This window comes from Saprolegnia diclina, assembly GCF_000281045.1.
Source record: "Saprolegnia diclina VS20 unplaced genomic scaffold supercont1.31, whole genome shotgun sequence".
Lineage (NCBI taxonomy): Eukaryota > Oomycota > Saprolegniomycetes > Saprolegniales > Saprolegniaceae > Saprolegnia > Saprolegnia diclina.
The window spans coordinates 544,755-555,335 of record NW_008246098.1 but is presented as its reverse complement, the minus strand read 5'-3'; the positions used below and the strand labels follow the sequence as shown (position 1 = coordinate 555,335).

The 10,581-nt window shown below is 54.6% G+C and overlaps 3 protein-coding genes across 4 annotated transcripts in view; 1 reads left to right on the top strand and 2 right to left on the bottom strand.

Moving 5' to 3' along the window:
• Nucleotides 1-310: 310 nt before the first annotated feature.
• On the bottom strand, nucleotides 311-2,660 carry SDRG_09750 (hypothetical protein). The gene is made up of 15 exons (XM_008615701.1): nucleotides 2,596-2,660; nucleotides 2,452-2,544; nucleotides 2,265-2,410; nucleotides 2,008-2,216; nucleotides 1,851-1,957; nucleotides 1,639-1,790; nucleotides 1,520-1,583; nucleotides 1,360-1,436; nucleotides 1,179-1,307; nucleotides 1,022-1,123; nucleotides 897-948; nucleotides 796-845; nucleotides 563-742; nucleotides 466-517; nucleotides 311-412 (listed from the first exon to the last, which is right to left on the bottom strand). Exons 1-13 carry the CDS (start codon nucleotides 2,618-2,620, stop codon nucleotides 656-658), a joined length of 1,293 nt encoding a protein of 430 aa, XP_008613923.1. The 5' UTR covers nucleotides 2,621-2,660; the 3' UTR covers nucleotides 311-412; nucleotides 466-517; nucleotides 563-655.
• Nucleotides 2,661-3,283: 623 nt separating this feature from the next.
• Nucleotides 3,284-7,119, bottom strand: SDRG_09749 (hypothetical protein; the record flags this gene model as incomplete). The annotated part of the gene is made up of 16 exons (XM_008615700.1): nucleotides 3,284-3,456; nucleotides 3,508-3,621; nucleotides 3,672-3,836; nucleotides 3,889-3,987; nucleotides 4,048-4,147; nucleotides 4,201-4,386; nucleotides 4,440-4,648; nucleotides 4,698-4,853; nucleotides 4,914-5,066; nucleotides 5,114-5,287; nucleotides 5,332-5,408; nucleotides 5,457-5,586; nucleotides 5,636-5,811; nucleotides 5,868-6,196; nucleotides 6,272-6,498; nucleotides 6,544-7,119. The coding sequence occupies 16 exons, from the start codon at nucleotides 7,117-7,119 to the stop codon at nucleotides 3,349-3,351; spliced, it is 2,979 nt and encodes a 992-aa protein (XP_008613922.1). The 3' UTR covers nucleotides 3,284-3,348.
• Nucleotides 7,120-8,867: 1,748 nt separating this feature from the next.
• The window catches only part of SDRG_09748, a gene marked incomplete at its 5' end in the record, with an annotated part of 3,915 nt that continues 2,201 nt past the window's right edge, over nucleotides 8,868-10,581 (top strand). For both annotated transcript variants that reach the window (XM_008615699.1, XM_008615698.1), the window contains 6 exons: nucleotides 8,868-8,910; nucleotides 8,959-9,277; nucleotides 9,321-9,582; nucleotides 9,629-9,849; nucleotides 9,910-10,241; nucleotides 10,298-10,473. In XM_008615699.1, coding sequence (XP_008613921.1) covers nucleotides 8,868-8,910; nucleotides 8,959-9,277; nucleotides 9,321-9,582; nucleotides 9,629-9,849; nucleotides 9,910-10,241; nucleotides 10,298-10,473 — 1,353 coding nt within the window. The remainder of the gene's footprint in view (nucleotides 8,911-8,958; nucleotides 9,278-9,320; nucleotides 9,583-9,628; nucleotides 9,850-9,909; nucleotides 10,242-10,297; nucleotides 10,474-10,581) is intronic.

Below are 10,581 nucleotides of genomic sequence, written 5' to 3'. Positions count from 1 at the left end.
CATACCAATGGTGCAACCTGTGACTGAGGAAAGCGGCGAGGCGTAGCATTTGCTTCCTTGAAGCTAGGACGAGTGTCCCTTGTTGACACGAAAACGCGCCTTGGTATTCGCTTAGAAAGTACATACCGAGCGAAACAAGTGGTCTGCTCTTGGGCGATACCAGCGGAGCGATAACGGCGTCGCGACGACAATTATGTACAACAGTTCGCCGAGAAAGGTACGTGCAGGAAGCCAACTGTCTGGCAACGCTTGCACGCAGTGCATCACAACGTTTTGCATTTCAAGCATTAAAAAGCATTATCAAAGCGGCGTCTCGCGTTGCCACGTCATGCAGGCGAATCGCAAAGTTACTCCGGGATCTGCACCTTGAGCCGCTTGGTGCAGCCCGCCGACTCGTCGTCGAGGTGGAGCTCTACACAATTATAATGATGAGGATACGTTTGGGCTACCATCATTTGTGTCTACTTCGAGCGGACGGCGGGAGACGAGGAAGGTCCGTTCGCTTTGGCCCGCCAATCTACTCTTGAATTGAGTTTTTCCACTCAAATTCGTGCATTGAGACCTTGGACGCAGGCGAAAATGGGACTTTGAGAGAAAATTGAGCAATGTGGTTTCGGAATGCCTCCTAATTTCCGACAACAAGTTCTTGCTCACGTCATTTAAACGAGTAGGGTACCGAGATGGCTTGCTCGATCGCCTTGTCACTCGTCCGGCTGTACACGCGCAAAATGCGCTCTTCAAACTACAATCGATATTCTAGCTCCAGATCGCCATTTTTGATAAATAGTGTCGTACCTTTTCCGGGAAGAGAAGGCTCACTTCTTGCTTGGGCGTGTGAAACTTCTCTACGAATCGTGTCCATACCAAAATGTTAATACACCCATCAACACACATACCGTTGTAATTGGAAGACGTGTAAAATGACACCATGTCCACGGGGTTCTTGTCCTAAAACCGCTTTGAGTATTCGTCGCGGGTAGGGTAGGGCTAGGGTAGCGCCATTTCGAGATGGATACGGTACCTTGAGGTTGTAGTTGAGCTTGCCGTCGTAGACAATAATGTCATCGACGTTCAAGTCGATGCCCGACGCGTTGCCAGCACACGCAATATCGGCCGGTCGCACCTGATTTCAAACCAATAATTTGAGTTGCAAGCGATAGGCAAATTTGAAAACTGACCTTGGGAATCGCGTTTGTGAGCGTCGATGGCACGAGGTACTCGTCGACAAACTCGTAGAGCTCGCGGCGACGGATGCGGCGGACAATGTCGCGCGCCGCCTGGAGCGCCGGGTCCTTGGAGCACTCAATCTAATGACGCGCGAGCGTCACATCTCACAAACGAATCAAATGAGCGTCCTACCATCTTGACGATGTGGTCGGTCATGTACTGAAAGTCTTCGGGTGACTCGGTCGACGCTGAAATACCCAGCGTCTTGTCTATAAAAAAGGATCAAAACGTGAATTTTGCGTTTTGCATGGACACATTTTGTCCAATATATACATAGGAATACAAGACGTACCGGCCAAGACCATGGCGTCGCACATCATGTACTCGACGGCCTTGCCCTTGCGGTGTCCATAAATCTACACCATTTTAAAGTTGAGATTGACGTTGAGATCCACGTCCAAAGTTTGAGACCTGCTTGTGCATGTAGTATCTTTGGTCAAACAGCTCGTAAATGTCCGACGTGACCGACGCATGGTAGCAAATTTCGTTGTCAATCACGCGGTTGTAGTGCCAGAGACGGCTGTAGTTGTAGCCCTTCTTGCCGCCAAAGAGGTTTTGCATGTCTACGCAAAATTCAAAAAAATAAAAATAAAAAAGCCCACGAGGATCGAAGCGGGGCCTACCGCGGGCGAGGTAGTCAAACTTGTCGACGTCAATGCAGTTGCGGCCGTTGGCCACAATCTCGTACAAGTAGCCGCGGTCATCGAGGCGCTTGGTGTTGCCGTGCACGCTACGCCAGCCGCATGTGAGCATCAGCATTTTCCATGTTGAGCGACGGACGCCTTGGCGCCGTTGATGAGCTCTTGGACAAAGCGCATGTCATTGCGCTCCATGTCAATATGGTTGTCGTCGATGAGGAACTCAAACATGCGCAGTGACATGGCCTCGTGCGTGTAGTCGGAGCCCGGGCGTACGGCTGGCATAAACTCGGCGTCAAAGACGTGCGAGAAGGGTCCATGGCCCAGGTCGTGGGCGAGGCCGGCCACGCTCTACATCGCGCACATATCAGTATGTTAGCGGGCATCCGTTGTTCGTACGAGCAGATCAATGTCCCGCGCCGAGAGGTCGAGCTCGGGCTGCGTCGACTGGAAGCGGGCGACAGTCTCGCCGGCGAGGTGCGCCACGCCGAGCGAGTGCTCGAACCGATTGTGGCTCGCACCGGGAAAGACATAGTAGAGCGTGCCTAGCGCAAGGCTACAGGCGGCGATCGAGAAGGCGGCGTACCGAGCTGCTTCAAGTCGCGAAGCCGCTGGAACTGCGGCGTGTCGATGATCGAGACGCACGTCGGGCTCATGCGGATGTAGCCGTGAACCTGGTCTAAGGTGCCATGGGGTGATGAGCGCAGCGCCTCCGATGAGGTAGACGTACCGTTGAAGAGCTTGGCGTCGCGCATGCTGCTCTTGCGTCCGCGCTGGCGACGTTGAAGTGTCCCAGGCCGTCACTGGCAACCGCTCCATGGGGGTGGTACCGGTCCATTCGCACAAAAGCAGGGTCCATAAAACCTCTTTGTTTCGATAAAGAGGTCCTTCGAAACCAGTAGGGGGACTTACTTTTTGGGTTTAAAACCTCTAGCAATGCATTTTTGGAGCCCTACGTGGCAGCCTCCTGCCATGGCTTGCCACATCGCATCTTCGCCGGACGACGCAACAGGTATTCACGTGCCAGAGACCATTACTATACAAGAGCTACGGAGACAACTAGACGAAGGGGTTCAGAACAACTATTTATGAGGTCACAAAATAGCGAGGCGAGATGCGCTGAATGCAAACTCGACGAGTTAGCACGATCGGCCGACAAAAAATAGCGACAAAAGTTGATATATATATATGAACGTGTTCCGCGTTATCTCCATAATTACACAAAGACTTTGCATACGTAGCGCAACGCCTGAAGGCGTGGGAGTCGGCACGAGCTCTTGGTCGTTGGGAGTGAGCTGCGTACGGAGAGATCCATCCCGTGGTGGACCCCACTCGCCGAGTCAGAGCTCGCGCGAGGTCGTACGCAGGCTCCTGTACTCGGACCACCGACAGAGGAGTGCAAGCCGTCGGGACAAAAGTTGATGCAAACATAATTCGTGTTAGCGGAGATAGAAAAAGGGCACTAGGCCGACGGAAGGCGCGCTTATAGCACAATGTAGCTGCCGTCGTTGTCCTTTGGCTGGCGCCCCATGTGAATCGGCACCGACGTGTCTTGGGACGACTCGGTCCGCATGTAGCGCAGGTTCCCGCCCTATGATCGATAGACATTTATACAATTTGAAAATCCCACACGTCATCCTACCACAGGCTCGAGCATTGGCGTGCTCACTTCGAGGTTCGTGCCGCGGAGCTGGCTGCCGTTCTGGGACCGAATCCGACCTGGCGTGTGGCTACCGGTGCGCGACCGCTCCATCATCTATGCAATATTGTCATATGATGTTCACCATAGCATCGACAATAGTGTACACTGCGGTTCTCAAGGCCGCGCGCCAGACGCTCCAAAGCGGCAAACGTCGTCGATGCGTCGCCACCCATGGACGCCCGGGAGCCAAACCGGATGAAGCGATCGGGCTTTTGCGACTCCTTGGTCTTGGCGAGCTCTCCAAACACCGAGTTGGGCTTGAAGAGCAGCTACACGAATGAACCCTAAACCCTTGTCCAGACTAGAACCACGCAACGTTACCTCGTTGTACGTGCCCTGCTCGACAATCTCGCCGTTCTGCATGACAAAGATCGCGTCCGCGTTCTGCGTCGTCGCAATGCGATGCGTGACCGAGATAATCTAGACCAAACGACATGGATAAATCCTCTATAACTCCAAACGCAGAAATGAAATGTGTACCGTCATGTGCAGTGAGCGCACGAGCTTCTCGAGCGTCTGCACAATGCTGGCTTCGGTCTCCGGGTCCAGTGCACTCGTGGCTTCGTCGAGCAAGAGCAGACTACAAGTAGCAGTGTATCAGTGTATCAACCAAAAAGATCGAAAAATATATACCTCGGCTGCCGCACGAGTGCGCGGGCCAGACAAATGCGCTGGATCTGGCCGCCACTGAGGTTGACGACCGCGTGCTGCCCAATGATCGTGTCGTAGCCGTCCTTGAGACCGTCCACAAAGACGTGGCACTCGGCCAGCTTGGCGGCTTCCAAGCACATTTCACGGGTCGCGCCGTCCCGACCATACCTACCCACATGCATCGTAAAGGCCATGTAACAGTAGAGAGAGGAAGAGCGTACGCAATGTTGTCGAGGATCGAGCCGTTGAGAACACCGCCGTCTTGAAACACGACCGCGGTCTGGTCGGCGAGACTCGCCTTTGAGTAGTGTTGCGTGTCGTACGAGTCGAGGCGCAGCGTGCCGGCCGAGATCGGGTAAAACTGCATGAGGCAGCCGAGGAGCGTGCTCTTGCCGCAGCCACTCGGACCCACAATGCACGCGTACTCGCCCTAGTCCATTTTATATATAATTATGAAACAAATGTTTGTTGGGGAATACCTTTTTGAAGAGCGCGCTCACGTCCTTGAGGATCCAGTGCGGACTCTCGGCGTCGTACTTGAACGAGACATGGTCGACCGTGAGCGCGTGCTGCATCTTGGGCAGCTCTGGCAGCGTCATGTCCGACTGCTGGAGCTGCTTGGCCGTCTTGTCCGCCTAATTGTTTTTCAATATTTGTTAGTCTCGAGGGGTAGGGATAAAGGTATATATATATACCTGGACCAGAATCTCGTCGAGGCGCTGGAGACTCGACGCGTTGCCGATCGCGACGCGCATAAAGCCGCCGAGCACCGTCACCGGCGTCGAGATGCGGTTGAGCAGCGTCAGACAGGCGAAAAACTCACCCGACGTGATATCCCCGCGGTACGTCTACCAGAATCCATTTGACAATCTGTCCACAAGACGACTAGGGAGACCTTGATGCCGAGGCAGATGGTCATGACCATCACAAACACAAACATGGCCGACTCAATGTAGATCTGGACGATGCCGCTCCAGAAGTCCTTGGCAAACTGCGCACTCCGGAGTGTCCCAAAGCTCGCACCAAACTTGGCCAGAATCGGCGCCTGGATCTCGTACGCGTGGACCACCTAGACTCCCGTTGTCAGACATCTGGTAAAAACAGATACGCGACCTTGTTGCACGCGATCGCATTCTGCACATCGGCCGCGACGTGGGCGTTCTGCGACCCAAAGTACTGCGATCGCTTGCCTACATTCAGATTCAGATTCACATTTCGACATGCATACAACAACGCACCGGCGCGGCCTTGCGGGCCCGACGTCACAATGATGATCGCAAATGCAAACGCCAAGCTGCCAATGATCGGCTCGAGCGTCATCAAGTAGATAAACCCGACCGAGATCGACACGACAGGATTCAGAAAGTTCTACGCACCGTCCGCCTTGATACATTGATACACACAAAACGAGCAGTACCCAAAACACGGCTTGCCACATGGCGTTGACGCGCGCAATGTCGGCTTGGAAGAGGTTGTTGAGGTCGCCTTCGGACCGGTCGTGGAAGAAACTCGACGGCTGCTGCAAAATGACACGCAGCAGTGACGTTTGGAGGTGCTTGGTCGCGCGCGAAATGAGTTTGGACTGGAAAAAACCTAGTCCAACTATCGATAAATAAATCGACTAAAATCGACTAAAATCAAAGATATACCCATGGCGTAGTCGGCAGCGATAAACGGGACGCAGATCGCCATGAGGCCAATGACGCCCATCACGAGCGCGTCCTTGTCGTAGAAATCGAGAATCACTTCCTTCCCGTTGTCGTCGGACGTAATATTTTTCGAGTACGTCGTGATGTACAGCGACTGAAACCCCGAATCGTACATAAAGTCGATCTGATCTTGAGTCATGCGCTTGACAACGTAGGAGGGAAAAGCGCGGTCCGTAATGTACTGAAGCAAGTACGCGAGCAGCGGTACAATCGACGCGGCCACCCCCACGACAAACATCGTGCACACCAGAAACAGCTTTTGGTTGCCCCTACCGCAGAGCTATGAGACATGCCATCGAAAAAGATTCGAGTCTAAAATGATAATTTTGGAAAATAGAATATACCAGTGACGCAGCGTCGAGGCCATGACGTGGCGCATGCCGTACGTGGTCGTTTGGTGGTCGACCATCTGCACTTGTTGAAAGTGCTCGAGGAAGGCGGTGGTTGTCATGCGCGACGGTCGGTGCTTGTACGCGCGCTCAATGAAGACCATAAAGGCCTCGGGCAGCATCCAGCCGTCTTCGGCACCGCAGACCTTGCGCAGCTCCATCTCCATGCTCTCGACCGCCGCCTACATCCGTGTCAAAACCAAAGCAACCGTATGCGACGACTGTACGGCAGTGATTTGCGGCAAGAGGCGAATCGACGCGCGGAGCGACTGAATGAGGATCCGGTCCGGCTTGGGCGACCGGTGCAGCGTCTTGGAGTACGTGCGCGCCTGTGGCTTGAGCAGAATGCGAAGCGTCACGAGCATACAGTAGCCGACTGCGATGTAGCTTTCGATCTGGTCGAGCTTGTACTTGGTCTTGACCTTCCAATGGTTGGTGAAGCCGTCCTTGAGGATCTTGGCGGTTGCCAAGTTGTCGGCAAAGATGTACCGCGCGCCAAGACAGCCGCAGAGGCAGAGGTAGACGGCGAGGTCAGCCATGTTGGCGAACGACTTGCAAAGCCCGCCTTGGAGGCCAAATAGGCGCAGCACGAGGTCGACCAGCTGCAGCCCGAGGCAGGCCGTCGACGCGAGCCGGAGGTACAGGCCAATGTCGGCGTACGTTTCGGTGGTCGTGGCCGCGACCGCGAGGCAGTTGGCGGTAAAGTCGAGGACGAGGACAGTCAGGAGCGTGTAGTGCCACGACCGCTTGTCGGCGAGCGCGAGGCAGCGCAGGTGCAGCGGCTTGGTCGTCGTGGCCGGCATGGGGCAAACTCAGTTCTGCTATATTCCAACCATGTCTCTGGCTTGGTCGGATTTTTCAAAAGCAGGTGGTAAATCCAACATTTCCCACATACAGCACACCGTCCATGCGCTCGTCGACGCGGCTGCAACGCCTCCACTAATCACTAGTCGGTGGAGAGTCTATAGCACTATAGAAGGACTTGCGCCGACGAGCCGCGACCTCGGACCATGTAAGTTGTCTTTGGCGGAAGAAATGATGAATACACTCCGCCGGATCGTGCCCCACTATGTGTTTTATGTGTGTTATGTGTTTTATGTGTGTTTTGCGCGGGTCGTTGGCAAGCGTCGCACTGCGACCAAGTAGGATATCGGACGCGTAGAAGCGTAGTTAGCGCTAGCTCGTAATACGATATATAGAGACGACGACACCGTCGGAGAGAGAGAGGATGGACCAAGTACATGGTCCATCATGCACCATCGGGTCCCTGATCGGGTCCTCCCTGCGCCATTTGCTTCGTGTGAGAAATGGCGCCTGGACGTGGGAAACAGTGCCGCCTTTCTGTTGGCACCAATCACATCTTATGTCCACGTCCACTGGCTCCCTTCGACGTGCGTTTGGTGAATTGGTTCATCCAACGTTCTCGGGTTGAATCAAATTTGCAAAAACGAACTTGAAGCATAAGTAGCGCTGCGCCTGAATCCGTGCGAGTGGGCACCAGCACTGGGTTCTGTGGCGGACCCCAGTCGCTGGGGTTTCATTGACGTGGTACTTTCCGGCGCAGCAAGGAAGTTGAGTTTTTGCCGTCCGGATGGACGCAAAGGGTCGATTGTTGGCGAGATCGTCATTTTGCATTTATCGAACGGCTAAATGCAAAATGACTATCTCGCCTATCGACTCTTCGCGTCCATCCGGAGGGCAAAAACTCATGTAGCCGCGCTGGGGCCGACTACGACGGGCGCCACCACTGAGATCGTCATGTTGTGCATCGTGCATGGTATAACATTATAGTATAACATCGAACTAAATACTGCGGTACGAGCAGACACGACCCAGCGCTTCAACACCAGCGGCAACTTTGCCGAACACAAGATGCAGCAGCTCGCTTCGAACGCTTCAGAAACGACCGTCAGCCCAACGAATCCAAGTATCGAGTCACAGCCGTGCTCGCAAAAGCTAACAACAGCATCGATAGCTACAGTGTTCTTTCTAATAACGCTGAACTTGTTCAAACGCACAGAGTTCCGTCGCATGGTTGTTTCCGACCAACATGTAATAGCCAATACTGCGTTTGGTCGGGCTTTGCTGGCTCTGGTCCCCACTTCGATCCTTCCTGCGTCAGCCTCTTTGTCGCCTTGTACGACGCTCGAGTGGGGCAAGAGGCGACGCGATTGACCGCTAGCCATCAGCAGTGGTGTTGGCGGGTTAGGATCGACAAGGCTAAAATCCAAACCGGTTGGACTGGAGCCGAACGGTTGGAATGGTCGTGCGCCGAAGACGTCACTGGTCGTGCGGTCTGAGGGCACTTGACTAAAGTCTAGTCATAACACCTCACGCGCATCAGCGCAGCCCGAGTCGGCGTAGACGCGCCAGTATCCATGTCGAGTTTGCCCTTTGACACGGCTCGTATCCGGGGGACCGCCTGTCTTTCACGTAAAGGGGTCGTGCCACGGCCCCTTTGCGTCGAGATTGCCGTTTGCGTATCCGGATGACCATGCGTCACAGCGATCTCGCAACTGGCTCTTGCCGATCATTTTGCGACTCCGCCGCCATGCCGACGCCAGTCGTCGCCTCGTTTGTCGAGCTTGCCTCGGGTACGAGCTACCGCTGCGACTGCCTGCCATCACGGTGCATGTGACTAGATCCATCGTCGGGCCATGCGCTGCCAGAAGACCAGCGCCGGTATTTGCGCCTCGTCGACGCCCGCGGCTGGCACTACTCGATCGTGTGCATCCTCGTGCTCGACTTTGTCGCCAACTGCCTTGGCGTTGCAGCCACGTCGACCGAAACATACGCGGACGGAAGTCTGTACTTGCGACTCGCGTCGTCGGCCTGTCTGCTCGTGCAGGCCGTCGACCTCGCGCTGCGGACCATGGGCCTGCGACGCAAGCTCGTCGCATCGCGAGCGAACCTCGTCGATGCAATCGCGTTTCTGCTGCTCTGCGCCTGTCTCGCCTGCCGGTAGCCATCTATCTGCGATGGTATTGTCATGGTAGATGCGTAGATTCGTCTTTGCCGACAAGATCCAAGGCGCTGCGATCACAACGGACGGCTACGTCGACAAGTGGCACATCTTTAAAAAATACAAGCTGCAGCTGTACGAAGCCGACATCGCGCTCGCGTACTGCTTCCTCGTTGTCTTGCGCATCCTTGTCAAGCCACCGGCGCGAACGTACTCGAAGAAGCTGCATCGCTCGGCCAAGCCGGACCGCGTCTCGATCGCGTCGCTGCGGGGTTCGATCCGCCAGCTACCATCCATTTCCGCGGTATCTTTTGGATACTGTTGTCAGCGTATCGATCTATCGAGATTAGGCGTCGGTCGAGAAGATGGAGACGGAGCTGCGCATTCTATGTGGCGCCGACGACGGCTACATGCTCCCCGAAGCCTTCATGACCTTTGTGGAGCGGGCGTATGCGTTCCGGCCCAACAAGATGACGGCCAGTGCGTTCTTGTCGCATTTTCAGCAAGTCCAGCTCGCCGATCATGCAGCGTACGGCATCCGCGAGGTCATGGCGTCCACGCTCAAGCACTGGTACGTGCTTCGATCCCGCGAAAATTTGTTTTTTAAATGCAGTGTTTTCGGGTGGTGTAGGAGCAACCAGCGCTGGTTCCTGCTCGCGACGATGCTTGTCGTGTGCGTCTCGGCGGCGATTGTGCCACTGCTCTCGTTCTACCTCAAGCTACTGACGGACGAAGCATTCCCGTCGTACGTCAACAAGACCATCGTGCCCGACTGGGACTATAGCACGGGGATGCTCACGGGCACGCAAAAGCTTGGCGTGTCGCGCAAATTCAAAAATTTGACGCGCGGCGCCAACAACGAAGAAGTCGATCTCAAGTTTATCGCGTACGATTCATTTCTGACGGGTATCATTGGTATTTTGGCGATCTGCGTCCCCTTTATCGCTGCCGACTATGCCATGGGTATATCTTTGATTTTAGTCGATTTTAGTCGATTTATTTATCGATTGTTGTACTAGGTTTTTTCCAGTCCAAACTCATTTCGCGCGCGACCAAGCACCTCCAAACGTCATTGCTGCGCGTCATTTTGCAGCAGCCATCGAGTTTCTTCCACGACCGGTCCGAAGGCGACCTCAACAACCTCTTCCAAGCTGACATTGCGCGCGTCAACGCCATGTGGCAAGCCGTGTTTTGGGTACTGCTCGTTTTGTGTGTATCAATGTATCAAGGCGGACGGTGCGTAGAACTTTCTGAATCCTGTCGTGTCGATCTCGGTCGGGTTTATCTACTTGATGACGCTCGA